Source organism: Cucumis melo, chromosome 6, assembly GCF_025177605.1.
Source record: "Cucumis melo cultivar AY chromosome 6, USDA_Cmelo_AY_1.0, whole genome shotgun sequence".
Lineage (NCBI taxonomy): Eukaryota > Viridiplantae > Streptophyta > Magnoliopsida > Cucurbitales > Cucurbitaceae > Cucumis > Cucumis melo.
The window spans coordinates 33,370,702-33,394,139 of record NC_066862.1 but is presented as its reverse complement, the minus strand read 5'-3'; the positions used below and the strand labels follow the sequence as shown (position 1 = coordinate 33,394,139).

Sequence of the window (23,438 nt, the reverse complement as noted above, 5' to 3'; positions counted from 1 at the left end):
CGTCCAATCAAATCAACCATTTCTCTCCTTATGGATTATCTTCTTTTCCAAATAAATATAATTATATTCCATAAAATAATTAACTTCACTTTTCCAAATTATTAATTAAATATATATATCAACGTATATATACTCAATTAAATCCAATTCCACCAAAACCAACTTTTCCCTCCAAAATCTCAAATTAACTCAAGTCCTCAATTAATTTAATCAATCAAATCTTTTTCAATAAATCACTTTAACTTCCAACATGAATTATCTTAACCCAACCATAACAATTTCACTCCAGAATTAATATTTATCTTTATACAGAATAATTAATTATTTCCCACAATAATTAATTATTATTTATCTTTCTCCAAAATAATTAATTATCTTCTACAATAATTAATTATTATTTATCTTTCTCCAAAATAGTTAATTATCTTCCACAATAATTAATTATTATTTATCTTCTCCAAAATAATTAATTATCTTCCACAATAATTAATTATTATTTATCTTTCTCAAAAATGATTAATTATCTTCCACAATAATTAATTATTATTTATCTTTTTACAAATAATTATATTTTTCCAAAATATAATTTTTTTACTTTTTCTCCTTTAATAAATATTCTTTCCCCAAAATACAATTATCTTTTCCTTAAATAATTATACTTCAACAAATATAATTATCTTTTCCTTTAACATAATAATTATATATATATTTCCACATATACATATAATTATTAAATCTCCAACAAACTTCTCACCCCACAATTTAATTAAATAACGTCCATAATTATTTAATTAAATTCAACTTCAACAACACTAAAAATCCACAACTTTACCCAATTCTCTTAACCTACCATTTAATAAAAACTCAACAAACACCACGTGCCAAAACCTCTAATTAATTAAATATTCATCCAACAAATATTTAATTAATTTCAATTCCCACATAAATCAAATAATTCTCATTAAATGGATTCAAAATAACGCCCAATAAATTATCATAATTTTTGGGACGTTACAATCTTCCCTCCTTTAACAACTTTCGTCCTCGAAAGTTCTAATCTTTGAACAACTTGGGATACTTGGCTCTCACGTCTTAATTAATAACAAATTCTACCAAATTCCAAAATCTTTAATTAAATATACACACCCATGTATATATATTTAATTAATCCAACACAAAACAACCGAATATATTCCTTAACTTTGAAGTCCACTTAATGTAATACCCATACTAAGTTCCTTAAATTTATTGGGTGTTACATTTTGAATATAGCAAAATGGTAAAATAATAAAATGAGAGTAAATACTTTCGTTTTTCTATTATGTTTTAAAATAACCCTAATAATAATATTTTTCAATTTTTTTTCCTACTTATTATTAACGATATCCATCCATATAAACGTAGTTAAATTGATATAAAACATTATCAAAATATCCTTTAACCTCTATGTTGATCCTCTCCCATATATTCTTCTTTTGTTCAACTTTTTTTAGTTGTTGCACAATCATGATCGTTGGGGAAATGATATGTATAAACTAAATATATTGGTTGCATTGAAATTGTATGCAAAAAGTAATCTTCATCCAATCCAAAAGTTATTTAAGCGATATAACAATACTTATGAAATGAAATAACTAAAAACCTCAAGATATTAGGAAGATGTCAATAGATAGTCGAGATATGCTTCTAGTAAATACACAAGTTTCTGATGATCATATAAATTTTATGGTTTCAATCTACTTTAAAGTTTCTAACGATGAATTTAATCTAAACAATTAATTCTTTTCTTATAATTCAACTATTCACAAAAGTGTACAATTTTGGGATCGTTAAAAAAGGATCTAATAGGTGACTGAAGCATTAGATGTGTGAGTTTTCGTTAGAATGTGTATTTATTGGATCAATTGATTCTTCCATTGCTCTAATTTATGTTTTTTTTTTTCTATTAGGAAAGTGGCATCGAAGCAAAAGCTAGGGATATGAATTTTGGAATCGATTTAGGGTGGTGAAGGGGACAAAAATGAGAGATCATAACCGTGTGCAAAATAATCCATTTTGGTACTTTCACTTTAATATGACTTAGCAAAATCTACCGAAGAAAATTAAAATATTAACTTTAAAAGAAAGGATAGATTTCATTTTAGGTCCAAAATTTATGTCATTATTGCGACAAACCCAAAATCTAGAGTTTTTTTTTTTTTTTTTTTAAGTTTAAAGCACACCATTTTTGTAATGTGTTTTTAGTTTCTCAATTTTAAGTTTTGTACTTCTAATAAATCTTATATAGGTTCACAAACTCTTTCCATTATAGTGCTCATCTAGTTAAAGTCACTGACTTTTATCTAAAAAATGTTCATCTTGGAGCTTAGTCACTATTTCTTGTTTGCATTTTTCTACTTCTTCACTGCTGATAAAACCATCTTAGAATGTGCAAGAAGAAACTCTCAGCTAGAGGATGCCTTGAGACGCCAAGATCATAATGTACTTTGAGTGTCTTATGCTAGAGGCTGAAGCAGTCTGTTGTTGTATGATGGAAAAAATAGCTTCAAAATATTTTGTTCCAATTTGAGATCTAGTATATCACTTGTTCTACATTTTCTTCCCAATTGCCAATGTCGAATCTAGGAGGCTAGATGTAAGGCAAAAAGAAAAAAAAAACAAAAACAAAATAAAATGTCACCTTTTACATCACCTTGATCACTTTAATGTCCCCCGTACATGTCTCTATTTCTCCACTCTAATCCAAGTGATAGAAGAAAAAAAAAATACTCTACATTTATCTTAAGGTTTTATTTTCTTGTGGTTTAATTCTCTATGAATTCAATGTGTTTGACATGCATAGTTCACTCCCTTTAGTTATGCAATGTGCACCACTAGTACAGATTTGGGTTTTAACGACACTACAAATCAAAACATTGTGTCGTTAAAAATAAAAAAAGGGTAGAGTGGGAGTAAAATGTGTCATTGAAAATAAAAGTGACACACTATTTCTTGATACAATTCTATTGTCTCAATTTAATTTTTCTTGACATATTTAAAGTGTCGTTAGTTAACGATAAATTCTTTGTGTCATTAAATAAATTTTGAAATAAAAAAACCAAAAATTCAAAATTTTCCAATTCCCTCTTCGCACGACATTGAAAAAGAGTTTTACAATTTGTTCAACATTTTCTCTCTCTCCCTACCAAAAAAACGGAAAACGACGTAACTCATCTCCAAATCTAAGAGACTGTCGTCAAACCCACTAATCTCACACCGTAGAACAAGCAAACATTGTCTAAGGGACTGTCGTCGAACCCACCAATCTAAGAGACTGCCGTCGAAGAATCTTGGCCGCTCTGATTTCTCTTCTCCCCGGCTACTAGAAAAATGGGTTTTAATGGCACTACTAATCAAGATATTGTGTCGTTGAAAATTATTTATTGACACAATTTAATTTTTCTTGACACATTTAAAGCATCGTTAATTATCATCAAATTTTTTGTGTCATTTAAAAATTTTCGAAATAAAAAAAACCTCAAATTTCAAAAAATTTTAATTCCCTCTCTCACGCAATTAAAATTATATGACAATAGCATATTTTCTCTCAACATTTGTTCTCTCTACCAAAAACGCAAAATTCTAGGCTCTCTCTACTTATATCATACATACATTCATTATTTTTATAATTTTATACAGAATTAGAATCTAGACTCTGTTACGAACCCAATGCAATGAAAAATACTTAAAACGAAGTCCGAATAAACAAAAACGGGTAAATCGAAGATTATAGACCAATTGGTAAATAACTAAAAAGATTCAATACTTCCAAGCGCGTAAAACACCTCAAGGTCGCAAGTTTGAATCCCCGCCGACCATATTCCTTTATTCCCCATTTTCAAAAGACTTCACACGCGCACCTTCTCCACTCTTCAGCCAATCTACGCATGCCACGTGAATCTCATAGCCTGCAAATCATTTTTTCTCACATATTTTCAATGGCAATCTTGTAAATATATAGCAACTTTTCGAAAATCCTCTCATTTCCTTCAAATTGAGTGCTCGCCTGGCCCTGAAATTATGAGTTTGAAACCCATGAAGCGGTTATTTTCATATTTTTTTTATATATAACTCATTTTTTCGTAAATCTTAATCAATTTTCAGTTATATTTGATCCATTCATAAATCCAACTCCAATTTTCACCCAAATTCTCTTTAAATATCATTTTTTCTCTAAAAAATATTCCAGCAATCTTTTATTGCAATGGAGAAAAAATTCCAACAAGATATTCCATCAATCCTTTATTCCAATAGAGGGGTAATCTTCTAAGAGGTAATGTATATTCAATTTATTTGAGAGTTTCTTCCATTTTTCTTCTAATTTAGCATGTTATCTTTAATTTTTGTTCAAGAACGAATTTAATTCCATGTAATCTCTATGAAACAATCTTTTAAGTTGATCTTGATTGTTTAATTAGTATGCAAGATACATTTTGTTTAGAAATTCAATTGATTATCTTTATGTACAAGAAATATTTTTTGATCCAATGAAGGGGTGATCTTACAAGAAGTTGTAGATACAACGTCATTTATTTATTCTTTTTTTTTTAAGTTGGATTTGAATTTGAATTTAACTTTTTCTTTTTAAAAACATAAACAAAAACAAAAAAAATGAATATCAGTCTCTTCCCTATTTTCCCTCAACTCACCCAATTTTCTCTCCCACTCCACCTCTCCACTCGCCTCTCTATTTTCCATCAACTAACTCAATTTTCTCTCCGCTCCTGTCTTCTCCACTCTCCTCCCTATTTTCCCTCAACTAACCCAACCTTCTCTTTTTTTTGGAGGATATGTTTGAGATCAATTGGAAGGGTCGAAAAAAGCTAAGGAAACTATATAACTTTTTTTTTTTTTTTTTAATTTCCTCTCTTTCCCTTTCCTTTTGCAAGGAAAACTATTCTGTCAAATTGGTTCAAAGGTATTTTTTTAAAAAATTTCCTTCTTTTCCCTTCCCTTTTAAGAGTGTGATTAATTATAAGGATGTAATTTGTTTTTAAGGTGACTTTAATTTTGTTAGGGTTAGGTCAATTGGATTTAATGTGCTTTTATTGTTATGGATTTACTATGCTTTTATTGTTGTATCAAATTTAGCAGATTGAATTTGTTAGATTTAGGTCATTTGAGCTTTTAATTTTGTTAGGTTTAGGCCAATTGAGTTTATTTTATATTATTTTCAATATATTATTTTATATTATTTCCAATATATTATTTTATATTATTTCCAATATATTATTTTATATTATTTCAAATATATTATTTTATATTATTTCAAATATATATTATTTGTTTGTTGTATTATTTACCAAATCATTTGCCAAACTGTATTATTTCCCAACCTTTATTTGTCATATTTCACATTGTTTTGCTAATAATAATAATAAATATTATTATTATTTATTTATTTATTTATTTTTCAATTTCTATAATTGAAAAATTCATTTGTTTTTGCCATATGGATACAAAAGGTCATCTAAAATTCATTTTTCCTCACTTAGATGACTTTTTTTTGCTTTTTTGAACTTCTGCCAATCTATGAAGTATCATGCTATATAAGTTTCATTATCATCTAATTTTAATATTTACGAATAGTGATAGACTAAATTAAAAACTATAAGAGGATAAGATAAAAAAACTAGGACTTCTCAATTTAAGCCATTAAAGATTTGCTTATGTTTTCTTATGCTATGGTTTCTAGGAAAAAACAAGGATTATTTAGATCAATATATTGTCTACTCGATTTTTTAGGTTGAATTTGATAGAAGAAGAACTATAAGAGATCTTTGATAGCAACACTTCCCAATTCTCATGGTAAAAAAGTTTTGAAACTTACTTATTTTGCAACTGGATTTTATATATTATTTGGATTTTTGGAATATGTAAAATTTTAAAGTGTTTGTTATTTGTTACATTGTTTGTTGTTTTCTCGTAACATTGGTTGCAACTTTTGTTCTTGGAATAACTTTGAGAATGATGTTAACTTAATTTATCATGAACTCTGTTAGAGATCAAATAATGAGAGTTAATATATTGCATATGAAAATAATAATTGTATAACTTACGTAGTTTGCTATTCTTTATTAGGGCTTCCGAACTTGCAAGAAAGAAGAAGACTATGTGGAGGGTAATCCTGCAGTGGTAGCCATTGAAAATCTATTTTGTGCGATCCGCTTGGCTAGACATATATTTTAGGAATCATGTTGACATGTATTTAGGAACTTGATACTTGGTTGTGTTGACTATTCTGCAGTTACGGTAGTCATTGAAAAGCTATTTTGTTCAATCCGCTTAGACATATGTTATAGGAATCATGTTGTTTTGAATTTACTTTGGAAGATGGGAGCTAAGGGTAAATTTATACTAAGTTTCAACTTAATGCAAACTAGAACATTGTTTGGTCTGTAAAGATTGAATCGAAACTTACATTTGCAACATTTATATATTATGCTTATGCCTATGCTTATGTAGTCGGTGCTTTTTTTTTAAAAAAAATTTGCATTCCTTATGGGTCTTTTATTAAAAACCTTGGTTGTATGAACTTTGGACGCTTATTTTGAAATGTTTATTGGTCTGCTTATTAAGAAAGTGATTTTTGTTTGGCATGTACTTAATGTTTATGCTTATGCTTATGCATTTTCGGTAATAAATGTTGGTCAAGGTTCATTTTTTTTCAAATTTGCAGGTAGTTGAATAATCCATGGACCATGGTATCGATCAAGTTCTCATTTATGCGTCAGTTTGATTAGATTAGGTCACACATACATGTAATATTACAGTAAATTTATCTTTTAGATTATTGTAAAATCTTTACCGATAATGTAAGTTATATTTTTTATTATCAATATAAATATCTTTTCAAACATATGTGGGTGCTGAAATTTAGTATTTAATTTTTTTAAAAGAAGAAATATATGACAGAAAAATATGCGTTACAAAAATGAAGAATAACGACACCAAACATGTATCGACATATAAGCCTTTATTAAATAGAATCAGTGTTGTTAAAACACATTTCTTGACAACAATTTTGTGTAACGAAATATTTACGACGACAATATATTAGTGTCGAGTTATATTGAAAGGTGACACACTTAAGTCGTCGTTATAAGAGTATTAATGATAATATATTGGTGTCGAGTGATAGATAACAGTGACACATTTAAATTGTCAATGCAATAGTATTAATGACAATATATTTGTGTTGAGTGACAGATTACGGTGACACATTTAAGTGTCAATGTAAGGGTATTAATGACAATATATTTGTGTCAAGGTATAGATAACGGTGATATATTTAAAGCGTTAATATAAGGTTATTAATGACAATAAATTCATGTCGAGTAATAGATAACGTTGACACATTTAAAACGTCAATCTAAGAGTATTAATGACAATATATTAGTGTCAAGGTATAGATAACGGTGACACATGATTTGCGTCAATATAAGGGTATTGGTGACAATATATTGGTGTCGAGTTATAGATAACGGTGACATATTTATTGTGTCAAGGTAAAGGTATTAATGACACAATTGTGTCATCTAAGCATATTTAATGACACGTTTTTCAAAGTGTCGGTAAATAGTCTTTCTTGATAGTGGCTTCAACAACGCGAAAATTGTGTCGTTGAAAGTCTTTATGATGCACGTCGTTAAAACCCAAATTTGTAGTAGTGGTGACACAAGTAAGTGTACACGACGAGTAATAATATAGTAAAACAATCGTGTGACCTAGCATTGTCCTCATAAATTTGCCTTAATTTCAATTAGAGATTGGAACAATAATTGAGATATGTTGTATTGAACTTAAAAAGTAGTAGAAGTGAATCTAATAGGAGTAACAATCTGTCATGTCCCGTCCTATACACGTCTTTAATCTCGTCGTGTGGAACGAAAAGCTTGAGCAATCCTGACACGCTTAATGCAAAATGCCAGAACAATCGCTTAAGTCCTTTAACACCACTAAACGATAAAAAAACACAACCATAACATCACGAGCGAAAAACTACACAACACAACTTAATCTTTATTATCTTAAACTCATGCCTTCTACAATCACAATAATACAAACATTCTTAATACGATAACTTAACAAAGAAATCACAAGTGCCTTCACAGCTTTCAACCTTAAACGATCGCTTAGCTCTTATGTCTGATCACTTAGGCTCCTTGACCAATTTAGCTTCGATCACTTACCTTTTAACCCGACCTTGGCCTCAATGCTTGAATCCTAGGGAAGGGAAAACTTAAACCGTAAGTCAATGGCTTAGTGAGTAATAGATTTTAAAAACCTTTTAGGGAATACAATGCAAACATATAAACTCGTTTTCATTTCATAAATATAGGCTCAACACCACCTTTCATAAAAACATAAAGGGCTTTCTAAATAATATTTAATGAACCTCATTTTTAATAAACATGTTTTCACAATCAGTTTAGTATAAACATGGGCTTAAGAAATATTTAACATTGAAATATTTCAAAACATAGCATTTGTAAATATTTTCTACTGGCAATATTTCATGGATATTTTGTAAGACATGATCCATAGCCACAAACAGTATTTAAACCTCTTCGTCCTAAGAACGGAACAGTTGATAGGATACAGTTTTCACTGTTATTTTTCTCCTCTCCTCCTTTAAGACATAATAATTTACACATTTCTGATGATCCATAGTTAAAGATAGGTTCGTCAACCCTACCATCAATGTGAAGTTAACCACATATGCACAATAGGTCCCATGTAATAGTCGGGCTAGGCTAAAATGTATTTGAAAACTTTGAAACATTCTTTCATTTCCATAATCATAACATCCAACCATAGTAAACAACCATCAAACCCTTTTAAGAATCTTTTTTGCGTAAAGCAAACCTTTAATCATAATAATACTTTGACAAACTCTTTTTCCTTATAAACCGTAAATATTTCTTAGTAAACAACCATGCTTGAATAATACGTGAGTAAAATCACATGCTTTGAAAACTATTCATAAAACAACTTAAACATTTAACTCAAATTATTCATAAACAATGGCTCGAGGACATGCTTTGAAATCACTTAATTTTACATAACAACATGAACTTAGAAGGAAAGCTTTTAAATCATTAAACAATTTTAGAAAAATCACTCACTGTACTTGAAGTTTCCTCCCTTAGCTTGAACTCTTCCTTTCTCTAACAATCTAAGTTTTTTGAAAAATTCTATGAATAACTTATAAACTTACACTTCTAATTTTCCTTCTTATATATGCTTACACTTCTAATTTTCCTTCTTATATATGGAACCCTCTGCATGACTAAATTGTGACACTTTAATTTCATAATATCTATTCACCTTTTACCTCTTAATTCTGAGCTAGCTTACACCTTCTACTTGTCAAATTTAAGTTTCTGCATAGCTAAGCACTTGGAATCCAACTCTACTGAATCTAATTATTATAACACTTTTGACCGACATAACCCTGAAGACTTCTTTAAAATTTCTTTTTCTACACACAACCTTTTACTGATCGTTCAACCTCTTACACGATCGTTTAGTTTTTACACGATAGTTTATCCTCTTACACGATCATGTGAGGTTAAAGCTAAATGATTCAACAACATACTTCTTCAAAACGACCCTTCTACTTAGGTGCAGGTCTTACCAATCAATTAAGAACTTAGGGGTTTAGATATTGATCCTATTTTCTTCCAATCAATTGACCAATCTAAATGCAACATTAAGCACTTGATTAATGTCCTAGAATGATTTTTATCATATTCTCATAAATAACTCATTTTCACTCCAAAACAATGATTTAAGTCTATAAACTTTTTTTTTTCTTTAGAGCAAAAATCTAACAACAATTTAATGGTAATCAAACATCAAATTGAAGAAGCATAGATGTTATATAAATTATATGAATTCAAAATCAATCAAACTATTTTATATCAATCTACGATCTAAAAGAAATTCTCTAATCCCTAGAGATGAAAACAAACTCAACCACTCATGTTCAATGCAGATATATTAAACATGTTGTATAATAAAGAAATAGATACGGTCATAAGGAGTTGATCAATAAAGAAGATATGAGATCTTACAAGATGAAATTGAAACTCAACAAGTTGAATAGCTCAAATGAAACTCAGGTTGAAATTCAAATGAAATACCCACTTGAAGCCAATTACTTAATCACAAGGATGAGACAATCACTATGTAACAAAGACCAATGATGAGTTAGAGTCAAAGATTTTCTACCAGCATTAATTAATTACTCTTGAGTTAAGTCTTAAGTCATGATAAGAGTTGCAATTTTTCATGCATCTTTTTTTAAAAAAAAATTCATGCATCAAAATACATCTTTTCATTTCATAATCACTGTTAATATGAAAATTTAAATTTATTCACATCTTCAATAAATTATGTACTTATTTAATTTTATGTATTTATATTCATAAGGTAGATGAAAGACTGTTGTAGAAAATTTAGGTGAAAGGTTATGCCCTTTCCAAATGTCCCATAACCTTTCCAAATGTCTTTTCAATTAGTATGTACAGTGTTGTCTTCTTTTTTCCCATTTGGAGAGAATATGATTTGGGAATGCAGAATATTGGTTTTTAAACGAACTTCGAGTCTTCTACACTTTGTTTCTTGTATTCTTGTTATAGAATGCATGGATGAAGCATTCAATTAGCATTCAAGTGAGGATTGATCTATTATGCTTGTGAAGTGCTTTGAAGATCCAGGATTGATGAGAGTTTCGTAGCTTTGTTATTTAAATAATTTGTTATCAAGCCTACCTTAGGGGTTGAGATCAAATTATATTTTAGGTTTTTTTGGGGTTGAGTAATTTGAGTCTTGTTTTTCAACATAGGTCTAATATTCAAGGATTTCTAAACATGTACATAATACATGAAGGAAATAAAATAGAGAAGGAAGAAGTTATTCGTCGATCTCGAACCGTCGTTGACACTGCATCCATGTTGTCCTCTCAATCTATTCCATTCAATCCCAACGTTTGAGTTGTGGAACAACCACTAAATAACATCTCTGCCTATGTGAAAAGCTCTTAATGCCGCTCCAATTGAACTCTCTCTTTTAAAGGATGACAAAACCTGAATTAGAGAGGAAAAACTGTTAAGGCATCACAACACTGTAGTGCTTGGCCGCTAATGTTATGAGTCACTCTCTGATGCTCCGAGAGAAAATTCTTATTAGTGCTTCAATGCTCCTTTGTTTTGCATTCTTAGGCCATGACACTAAATATGGCGTTGTGGAGAGCCACAACATATCCGCTCATCTTTTTCCCCTCCTTCGTCCTCAATCATGTCCTAGGTCAACTTTGTCATTCTTAATTAAGGGGTATTTCCATCGTTTTTCAACCCATTTAGCCTGCTCCAATCCAAAGTTTCGACTCCTATGTACACATATGAGAAAATAAAGTATCAACAAGAACAATTAAACAATAAATCAAATAAAATTGTAATACTTAAGTTTACGAGGGATATATGAATGAAGTGATATCAATGTGAATGCGAGATATCTCAATATTATGAAAGTAAGGACAAATATTTAAAATACTTGAAAGTTACTATTTAGGTAAATAAGAAACACCTTCTTTTTTTAGTGGCACACTCAAAAGAATTTTAAATTTAAGTGTGCTTAGGTTGAAGTAACTTTTATGTTGAACAACATCCTGAGAAATTCCATAAAAAGCTGTGAATAAGAAAAAAAACATCCTGAAATGACCCATGTTAATTTGCGGGATATCATTTACTTAAATGGATTGTGCATCGTGGGGCTGAAGCATTACCAACTTAAAAAGGACATTTTCCATAGAGTTTACAAAATGTTGTATGTTTATTTAAAGAGCTCTAATAAAGCATTTGGAGGCCACATGTTCGTTAAAATTCCAAGATTGACCATGGGATGAATATCCAAACTCTCCTATCAGTTTTGCAATAATGTGAAATATATAGACAGATCCTTCATTTGCTTAAACATCCAAAGACGTCCATATTGGAGATATCTATCTGAATTTGGACATTTGATAGTGCTTAACCAAATTAGATAGAGAGCACAATATGTTCCTAAATGCTTGATTATAAATATCAATAATAAGTCTTTTGATAGAGTAGAGTTGGTTCAACTATTAGTTAGAATGTACCAATGATATACTATATTACTAATAATATAGTAATATATTTATAATTCTTGATCAACAATAATTTTTGTTATATTTATAATTCTTTTAAAATGTTCCTACATATTTAATTATTAGTTATATAAATGCTATCTATTGCAATTATCTTTAAATTAAGGAACCTATTCGACATAAAATTAAACATATGAGATTAAATTAATTTATAATTTAGTTAAGAAAAAGACCCCAACATGTGTGGGAGAATTGGGAAGGTTAAATTATATAAAATGCTACTGAACTATGTAGCTTGCATAAAAAAATGCTCCTCAAGTTTCACATAAATTAAGAAATAGCTCTTAAAATTTTAAAATTGATTCAAAAATACTCTTACACTTACACTTAGTTTTGGATAAAAATTGTCAAAGTTTTGTTTAAAAATTCCACTAAGGTTTATAAATACCCTTAAACTAAGAAAAAGTTTAAAAAGTTCTTTTTAGTGAATCTAAATTTTATCCTAACTAGAATAGAAATAAAAATTTTAAGTTAAATGTAAAAATTTACAAAATCTCACCAAATATTAAAATAAAAATTTCTCTTTTAAACATACTAAAATAATAATCGGTCAAATGCGCAAACATTTTTAAATATAGCAAGTAAATTAAAACTATTTACACATTGTAACAAAACTATTAAATTCTATTTTAAAATAAACTTTTTAAAAGTTAAAAAATACTTTTAAACTAAAAAAAAAAAAAGTTAAAAATACACCCTAATGTTCTTTAATATAAATAAATAAAATTTTACTAAAGTAATAGAAGCTCCGAAGTATTTTAAGACTTAAACAATTTGACAAAGTTGTGTGTTCAATGGTTTAGTATATGTTAGGGACTAAATACATTTTTTATTCAACTCTTTTAGTATGTGTTCAAGAAGAATTTTTCAATTTTAAAATTTCGTGAGATTCGGTGAAATACTGTGTTTCACCTAAAATTTTAATTTTAATTTTAGATTAAAAATTTGGTAAAAAATTGAAAGTATTTTTAATTTAAAAGATTAAAAATAAAAATATATTTTTTAAAAAAATTTAATTATTCTCTCATCCAAACTAATAGAATTAATTTTTAAAATTTAAAAGTATTTTAGAAACATTTTTTAAACGAACTCCAAAGGAAAGGGGAATTTATTATAGTTTAGGCCGATTGAGAAAAAGGGAATAAATGAGGGGGTGGGGTTGCAAAAAAGAAAAATGAAAAATAAGAATTAGGTTGTAAAGAAAAGGAGGAGAGGAGAGTGAAGTACGGTTAAGCATTTACGCAATACGCATAGGCATAGGCACGTAACGCAACAGCCAAAAACAACAACAACAACAACAACAACAACGAACAACCTTTCTTCTTCCATTTCTTCTTCTTCTTCTCCATTAGATCTCCTTTCTTCTTTCTTCAACTCCGCCACCCTTTTCCCATTCTGATCCCCATCTCTCTCTCTCTCTTTCACAAAACTGGCATATGGGTTGCCGAAACCGTGACTTTTCAGAAGATGAAACTTCCTCTTCCACCCTCAGCGAAGCCCTTCTCTTCGCTACCATGTGCCTCATTGGACTTCCCGTTGAAGTTCACATCAAAGATGGTTCTGTCTATTCCGGTATCTTCCACACTGCCTGTGTCGACAATGAATATGGTTTGTTTCCCTCACTCTTTATTCAATCTCCCCTGAATCTGTAAATTGCTTCAATTCTTCTGTTTGTGCTCCTTCTTTTCTCAATTTGTGTATTTTTTTTTTGCATCTGGGGTTTTCTAATTTTGTCGTGTGCGTTTGGTAGTCTGGTGTTTGGATGATTTGGATCGTTAATTTTGACCTGGGACATGGATGGATCAAAGTATTGGCATCTATTTTGTTTTTTTTTTCCATCGTATTCTCTAGGAAGACAGACGTACGTATCTCGTTGATTGAATTTATAGATTACAAACGGTGGTAGTTATGAAATCAACCTGTGCATCAACAGGCGTTGTTCTGAAGAAAGCAAGGATGACAAAAAAGGGTAAAAGGAATGTGAATGTGGATGATGGCGTTGTAATCGATACTCTTATTGTTCTTTCTGGTGATCTTGTTCAAGTTGTTGCGACGGTATGTAGTTAAGGGCACTGTTGTTACTATTATTATTCTTTTTATGTAGTCTTCATTTTATTTTATTTAATTCAGTTTAATTTAAATCTAGGTCATATTGAGTTATTTGAAATGTACAGGAGGTTATACTTCCGGCTGGTAGTTTTCCCAAAAGTTTGGCTGGTTGTGATAACGAATCCAAGGCCAACGATCCTACTTTGTTGCATCCAACTACAGCAGCTAAGACATGTACAGAGTCATTCAAAGAGGGGAGTCAGGTTAATCAAACAAGGTATTCTCTCGTTGTGGCTGAGTATATGTATAGATAGCAATCTGGTCTAAACTTTGGAGTTTCATATTCTTTTTTTAATGACATTGACGTGATCTTACTGGTAATAGGTGTTACTCATGAAGCAGCATTGTTGTTAGATACTTAGAAATTTTTCAGTGGCGCTCTTGCCTATAACATGAAAGTAAAGATTGTAGTAACTTATAAAAAAAGTGTTGTAATTTATGTTAAGGAATATAGTCGATTTGGCCTCTTATTTAAAATTATTTCTAAGGGATTTGCCCTCAAAGAAATGGCTCTGTGATTGAGAGGGATATGTTGTCTTCAAATGACTACTTTTCATCTTGATTTTACTTGGAAAGAACATTCTGTTCTCTCCTACTTGGTTTTACATACAAACTAGACAGGTTATTGCAATACTTAATCAGTTACATGCAAGTAGCGTCAGGAAAGTATCATTTATTGACATGATAATGAGCACTGCCCATCACATAGAATGCAATAATATCTTTGCATAGTAAATCCATATTTCAAGATGAGAGAAGGTCTTGCCAACTTGAGCATAACTTGACTGGTTATGACCTTATAACCTTGGTCAAAAGGTCCGACGTTCAAATTTCCATCTCACTTATTGTTGGACTAAATAGATTGAGGGGGGATTTCAATTATACTTTACCTTTGTTTCTATGCTTATTTAAATGAACGTGATTACCAAAACAGATTCTAATTGTAAAAACAGTGACCTGGTCGAAGATCAAAATGGGTTTGCTCGTAGTTCAGCGCCTACTGTAACTGGGAAGCTAAATGATGTTAGACAACTGTTGCAAGATAATGCTGAGAACAACCAGGGAGATGGACATCAGAAAAGGGAAAAGATAAATTGCAAAAAGGTAATACCATGCTTGCATAGGGAGGAGCGATGGCCTTATTAAAAGGATATTTAAGCATGGGCTCATGTATTAATTAAGATAATCTCCTGAAAGATGCCTACAGTTAGTACTTGATAAGTATTATTCACTTATGAAGCCTAAACTGTTGACTGTTTTGTCTTTTGTGAATTATTTTGTTATCTAAGTTTATGCTTGTTAAATCTTTGTTTTGAAGTTTATCATTCTCATATTCATCATTTATCCGCCTTTCCCCCAATTTCCTTGCAGCTTGAAGATGTCTCCGATGCTGGAATCAATTGGAGGTATGAAATAACTTCTCCTAAATATATTTCTTTCTTTATGGTTGTCCAGCATAGAATTAGGCTCATCTCATCCTATGATGAGGCTATCAAAAGTAGTTTTGGTTCATAAACTATCATCAGTTCTTTTATTGTTATTGTTGTTTATGCTATTACTTTTAGTAACAATTAAGTTCATACCAAAAGGGAACATGCTGTATGGCAATTGATTCTCTTACTTTATTTGAGATTGGTATATCTGTTGGTTCAGTTTTTTTTTTGTAACTAATTACTATCATCAACTCTTTTGTTGTTGAAACTTAACATTATTGTTATTATTATTTTTGGTAAGAAGCAATTTCATGCCGAAAAGGAAACTTGTTGTATGGCAAACACTCTACTTTATTTGAGATTAATATATCTATTGGTTTAGTTTTATAATTTATTTTGTAACCAATTACTCTTATCTCAGTGATGTGCTCCTTATCTTATGGTTTATGTTAAATTATTTGACAGACAGGACTCAGATAACCAATTGAAAAAGGAGCAGGATGATCATGGTCAGGAATTTGACTTGCAAAAAGTAGTCAATGTATGTCAATTAAGCTTATTCAGGTCGTAGGTTTTCTTGAGAATTGGATGTTATTCGTTTGGGTGAACTAAATTTAAGATTGACTACTTTTGTTTCTATAGGTTGATCGAGTTCAATCCTCTTTATCAAGTGGTGAGTTCAAAGTACCCTTTGTGATATATGGTTCTACTAATTTGGTTGGTTTTGAAGCTTGTATGAACGGGTTTTCTTAATATAGAAACTAAATATACTTGCAGATGGTTTTTTATTTGAAATATTGATTTTACAAATAGCATATCATAGCTGTTGTTTCAGCTTACTCTACTTACCTACGATTTTTAATACATATAATTTTTTCACACAAAATGATGTTGTAGGATTAGGTCAAGTTGGCCATCTCTTGAAATTAGCTAGTTAGTGTAGGCTCATTTGAATTATGATTTTGCTATATAGTTCTCAAATGGCCTCCAGAGTGGTTATTTCTTTGTAATGTTCATCATTTTTTGCCCACTTGAATTGTAAATCTTTCAGCCTGATAAAGTAAATTCTGAGAAGAAAAAAAGATTGTAATAACGTGTCATAAAAAAATTTGCTCAAGAGTATCTAATTATTCTGCTCCTCCTCTTGTTAAATTAGATCCTTCTCTTGTTAAATTAGAGAAACCCAGCACTGAAGGAACCATCTCAGCTATCACTACTACGAATGCATTTTCAGTTGGTGTCTCAACTTCTTCACATTCGTCTGTGGATAGTAGCATGGACTCTTGTCATAGTTCTATGTCGTTGACTAATGACATCACTCCTTCTCATAAGGTACATCCTGTTATCAGTTTATCACCATCACTCCTAAGATAGTATGTTAATGAGACATTTTTGGATACTCTTGAGCATTTTCTTAGTTGGATAATGTCATAATATGCCTTCACCCATTTTACCTTGTTCGACCTCAATATTTATGTTATAGATCTTATGCCCTGGGTTGGTAAAAATTTATCAATGTTACATATGTACAAGTTTCCGCATTCTTTGCTGAAATTCCTGCAAAGAACATTTTTTTAAAGTTTGGAAGGCAAAAGCTAACAAAAGTTCAAAGGAGTTACAAAAACAATCTAGTCAGCATAACCACCATGAGTTGGCCTGGTGGTAAAAATGGAGACATAATCTCTATAACTAAGAGGTCATGGTTTAATCCATGATGGCCACCTAGGAATTAATTTCCTATGAGTTTCCTTGACACCCAAATGTTGTAGGGTCAGACGAGTCGAAGTGCGAGTAAGTTGGCTCAAATACTCACGGATATAATAAAAAAAGGATCCGGTCAACACTAGTAAAAAAGAAGCCATAGTTGCAAAATTTTTTTATAGAAAGCATAGGAAAAACAAAAATGGTTATTTGTACAAAATCCCACTAAACTTTGGGCCTTGCATTAGGTTTCAGTTATGTCTACAAATTCTGGAAAGTATCATTTTTATATTTGAACTTTGAAATGTGTTCCAAAATAATACATTTGAACTTTGAAATTGTTCCAAAAACTATCTTTCCTGTTTTAAGTAAATGATAGAAATTGGCATGGTAGTTGATGTGTGAAATTAGGTGTACTTGATATTGTTTACAACAATATAGAAGATTAAGATTTCTTTTTCCATTTGTGTAATCTCAAAAAAATATAGTCAAAATCATTTTTTATATATCACTTGTTATGTTAATTTACTTGAATGAGTAAATTATAATGTCAGGTCTGAGGTAGGTTTTCTAATATTTTACACATTAGCTTTCCATATGATTTAGAAAAAAAACTCTGCAAAGGCATTTTTGGAACAATTTTTTCAAAGCTCTAGGGTAAAAATGAAACTTTTCAAAGTGTGGGAGCATATTTGAATATTCTTCGATGTTTAGGGACATTTTGTATAATTTAACAAAACAAAAACCATGGAATTTCTGACTTATTTTCTTCACCTAGATACTCATACTCCTATTCTTGTCCAAAGACGCCTTCCTATGGAATGGGTCTTATGGCGTTGAGCTACAAAAGTTTGGCCACACAAAAGATTTCAATTAGTTCCTTCTAATTCCTCTAAGGCTAGGCAATGATAGGATAGCATCAATCTTTTACCTGTTGCAACTTCGAACAGGATTTGAATGAAATAAGAAAACATTGTAAAGAGGCATAACTTTCACATACATGTATGTAGAAGGTTCTTGCAACAGGTAATGATATAATTTTTATCAAGGACTGTTTGGTTTACGGCAACGCTTTCTTTCTTTCTTTCTTTCTTTCTCTCTCTTTTTTTTTTCTTTTTTTTTTTGTGGATAAAAGTATGTTCTCTTTTTAAATGAGTCTTAATAAAACACTTTTGATTGATTCTTCCTTTTGTTCTATAAAATGGATGCTTAAGTGAGTGCTTGACGTATTTTCTATGAAGTTGCTTAAACTGAACAAGGTTTATAAACTGGTTTTTCTTTTGTTTTTATAAACTGGTTTTTTAAATTTAAAAACTGTTCAACCATAAAGTCCTACACATGGTTGTTAAGTTTGACTAACAGGGATGATCACAGATTGATAACTTTTGTAAGGTCACAAGGCATAATTGTTATCTCCGATAACTAACGAACTAATTCTTCTATTTTATACTTTTGCAGGAGTTCAAGCTCAATCCCAGAGCCAAACTCTTCTCTCCATCAGTTGCAAATAGCATCTCAGCAACTCCTGCAGCTCCAGTGGCTGCAAATGTGGCTTATATTCCAAACAACTCACCAGTTCTACCTGTGCCTGTCGCTCAACCAGAGGTGGAGTTCAGTCCTTTTGTACCTCGTTCACCTGTGCCTCCCACCAAGTTTGTCCCATATGGAAACTCAATAGCTGGTTTTGGTGGCAACGTTCCTCAATTTTCCCAACCCGTACGTATTGTTTGGGCAGGTTTCTCTTGATCGGTTTTTCTTTTCGAATTATCTATTTAGCCTTATGGGGACCTAAATAAGCTCTTCTAATAGTTTCTCAATTTCACAATTGAAAGGAAGCTAAAGCTTAAAATCTTAATTCTAAGTTCCAACATTTCAGCAGTACATCTAGGTCCTTCCCTAGTGGATGGAGATTTTAGGTCTTATTTAAAAGATCAGTTCTTAAAAGATGTACCATATCTTGGGTAACAGATTTAATGTTAATTGTTTGGTGAGTATTGAGATCTGCCATTTGTTCTTAGCTAATCCCTCCAGTATTTTGTCTAGGTGTTTGTTCGTTTCATCATGGTTACATCAAATGAATTAAAAGAATATCAGTTTTGAAGTATAACCCATAGGAAAAGAGTTGTGTACAGGGTTTTTCTTGAATGTTGCAATTGGCATTCTGATGTCAAATTTAGTTGACTAAGATAATGTGGTGAGGATAGGAGGTCTTGTAAAAAATTTGATGTCAACCATTGTACTGAAGCTGTAAACAAGAGATGCGATGTAGTAAACTAGCACTTTAGTTTATCAATTACACAATAATTTGAGTAGGATCCTCTTCAACTGGTAGTGGTAATTGCATTATGAATATCTCAGTGCAACCTTTGATGAACTTCATTCCTGTCAGTTTGCTGGCCAAAGTTTCCTACCTTATCTTTTTCTTTCTTACAGATGGTGGGACATGTGGGAACCAGGACGCAGCCACTCAGATATGTTAGTCAGTATCCCCTCCAGGCTGGTCCAACCTTTGGGCCCCCAAATTCTTCGGCAGTAAGTGGAAAAAGGATTATGCTTACCCTTTGAATTTTGTTTCTTCCAGGTTGCAATTTTAGTTAGCAGATTATATTCATGACCAGCTGGTAATGTGTTTTGCTAATCCCTCTGCACCCGCACCTCTCCTATTGTTACAGGTTATGGTTGGTCGTTTTGGGCAACTTGTTTATATGCAGCCATTCTCCCATGTAAGCATTTAACTCGTTTAAAGTATAAACTTGAATAATCCACATCACTTCTGCTTCTATTGTAACAAAAGATTCCCTTTTTATGTGGATTATGTGGAAAAGGCCCGTATCAATAATTATGATTTTACGTATGGACAATTCCTCAATATCTTGTTCATTCGCAACAAAATATTTTCTTTGTGCGGCGGTAAAAAAAAACATGCTTTTTTGGAGAGAGATACTATTTCACCAATCGAGTCACAGGTATCTAACATATTCATACCTAACGATTTTCCACAAAGTGGTGACGAAAGGTATAACTTGTACAAATCTTTCCATTTTCCAATTCGATCCGATCCATTCGTTCGTCGAGCTATTTACTCGATCGCAGACATTTCTGGAACACCTCTAACAGAGGGACAAATAGTCAATTTTGAAAGAACTTATTGTCAACCTCTTTCAGATATGAATCTATCTGATTCAGAGGGGAAGAACTTGCATCAGTATCTCAATTTCAATTCAAACATGGGTTTGATTCACACTCCATGTTCTGAGAAATATTTACCATCCGAAAAGAGGAAAAAACGGAGTCTTTGTCTAAAGAAATGCCTTGAGAAAGGGCAGATGTATAGAACCTTTCAACGAGATTTTTTGTAAAGGACCAGTAGGCTTGCTTCGCATAGGCTAGACAAGCGGGGTCCCGTGCTTTCCTTTTGTGGGAATACCCGCCCGGATATCAATGAAAAAAGTATGTTCCGGCCCGAAAGAAAGAGAGAGTTAGAGTGAATTAGAGACATAATCTCAGAGATTCAAGAAAAGAGAGAGGATTCTTTAAGTCAAGCAATCGTAGAGACCGAGGAGAGAAAGCAGTGGAAATTCTCCCTCGTAAGGCCTGCAGAACCAAAGAGAAGTTGCAGCAGCCGCTCTTGAAGCTATTTACCTTGTTCATCGCGCTCTGACTTATGTAAGGCAAAAGGCGGATTCTAGGTTTCTGGATTGACTTCTCGTTCCGGATCTTGAAGAAAGAGACCCTATTCAAAGGAAGAAAGAGCCGTCTAAACTCTCCTCTGACCTTGCGCTCGGGCAGGGGCGATCTAAGGAAGAAGAGGCCTACCGGTCCGTGCTAGTTTAATTAATGACTATGAAAATGTTCGACTATTATCATTATGATATGATTGAATTTGAATTTCTATGGTTTCAAGGATTATTCTCAATATCCAAATCGGGGCGGAGAGGGATGAAATAGCTCGACTGAAAGGAGAGGGATGAAATAGCTCGACTGAAAGGAGAGGGATGAAATAGCTCGACTGAAAGGAGAGGGATGAAATAGCTCGACTGAAAGGAGAGGGAATTGACTGACTTGGTCTTCAGCCTGAGCATAGGAAAAGGCTAATCCTTTGTCTTCTCTGATGTGGAAAAAGCGAAATTTCCTCTTTCCTGGTGTATGTACCGGTCCGTGGTAGTTTCATTCCGGCTTGGTTGGAACCTTGTTCAGGACCAAGCAAGAGAAGGTTATGGGGTAGTTCCAAAGGAAATGACTGATGGTGTAGCCAAGGTTAATAAGGAATATGAGATCCTAGTCTTGGATTAGGAAGAATCGATGGTTATTACTCTTGAGTTTTCTTATAGAATGGCTGAGAAGTCCAGGTAGCGAAGCCTTATCTTATGCTATTTCATGCCTTGTCGGAAGGATGTATGGGAGGATAGAATACCCGAGACTTGCTGCCGGAAAGAGCTCATTAGAGGCATTCCACTGAGATGTCTTAGGCTGAGGCATTGAGATGGGCTCTGTAGACAGAGGTCAGGAGGGAAGGATAGAAGGGATGAAAAAGGAAAGTATAGAGTTTAGCAAGAAAAAATTGGAAAAGGGTTCGTCTTATACCAGAAAGAGGGAAGGTAGCCCCACGTAGCGGTAGTTTCCGCGTCTAATCAGGATGGATCAGGAAGATTCCACCATCCTTCTACAGATTCTTTTGCTTCCTTGAATTATTTTACCTTTTAAAATTGATCTTTACTTAGAGTTTGAGTTTTGTAAGTTCTGAAGGATGTATATTCTGTTTTTGTTATTAAACCTTTATGTTTGAAGTTCTCTGAGTTTTCCTCAAGATTAATTCATCGTTTAATCTGTTTTCGTGGCATTGCATCTCCCTCTGCCTCAATTTTCTATGACTTCTTTTTGCAACCCCTTTATTTGTTTATTTTCATTTCCCCTCTATCCGACTTTCCTATTTACTTTGTCTCATATTTCAGGACTTGGCTCACGGTACGACAGTTGTCTCCCCGGTACAACCTTGCCCTTTGTTGACAGCACAGCCTGCTCAATATCCGAAACATCAAGGTAAAATTCTTTTCCCTAGCTACTGATGAATGTTTCCTTTGCATTGCTCAACTTTTCTCATAAGCTTTGGTTTCTATGATATTGCTGTTCTTATTACAAGTAAGAAGGCAATTACATTATCTGTTTCGAAAGTAATGACTTATATTCTGCTACTAGCTCCAAATGATATATCAATTCCAATTTTTGCAGGAACTGCTGCAACACAAGCATTGCAGTTTTGTGTTCCTCCCCCATTTATGGCCGGTGGCCACCAATCGCTCGCCGCAGTGCCAAATCAAATCCCAATTTTGCAGCCCCCCTTCCCACTGAATCGCCCAATGCAAGTCCCAGGAACTAATGCATTCTTCAACACCAAGTTCTAATGAGTTTTGTGTCTCCTGTTAATTCTCCATGTAGTCTCAATCACAAGCATTTAGCAAAATTTTGGTCCTCTGAAAGTTATTTTTTCTTAATTTGTTTTAATTATTAGCATTCATCTTTTTTTTTTTTTTTTTTTTTTTAATTATTGGAGGGAGAGGTATTGTTTCCATTCAAATCAAGACATTTTACCTTTGATTGGTGGATGGGGTTTGTTGAACTTTGTATAGGTTGAATTAAATTTGGTCTAGGATCAGCATTATTTGTTGCGAGGGAACTGAGTCATTGTCATTGGTTTCAAATTACAGAAAATGCGTGGAAAAAAAGATAGAAAAAGGCAGGATATTCTTTTGATTTTAACAGCCGTCTTAAATAAATGTGATCCCTAGCCCTTTACAATGCTTGGATCACGTTCCGTACTGAATGTGTATTATTAGGTTAACCGTTTTGATTAATAGTACCTCTGACAAAATTTATAAATATGGCTAAATTTTATTTTACTGCCTATCATTTTATTTACAAGTAAATCATTTTAAAAAATTTTAGTTGAAATATATAACAATAAT

The 23,438-nt window shown here is 31.9% G+C and overlaps 1 protein-coding gene across 2 annotated transcripts; it reads left to right on the top strand.

The window, feature by feature from the left end:
• Nucleotides 1–13,455: 13,455 nt before the first annotated feature.
• On the top strand, nt 13,456–23,291 carry LOC103501590 (polyadenylate-binding protein-interacting protein 4). Of its 2 annotated transcripts, none has more exons than XM_008465199.3 (13): nt 13,456–13,840; nt 14,166–14,287; nt 14,407–14,558; nt 15,295–15,445; nt 15,713–15,747; nt 16,240–16,315; nt 16,417–16,447; nt 16,952–17,106; nt 18,934–19,191; nt 19,909–20,007; nt 20,148–20,198; nt 22,428–22,515; nt 22,705–23,291. In XM_008465199.3, the coding sequence occupies exons 1-13, from the start codon at nt 13,669–13,671 to the stop codon at nt 22,875–22,877; spliced, it is 1,563 nt and encodes a 520-aa protein (XP_008463421.1). In that variant the 5' UTR covers nt 13,456–13,668; the 3' UTR covers nt 22,878–23,291. The 2 variants fall into 2 exon arrangements, with proteins under 2 accessions (XP_008463421.1, XP_008463420.1); XM_008465198.3 differs by having other exon boundaries at nt 13,457–13,840; nt 16,931–17,106.
• Nucleotides 23,292–23,438: the final 147 nt, after the last annotated feature.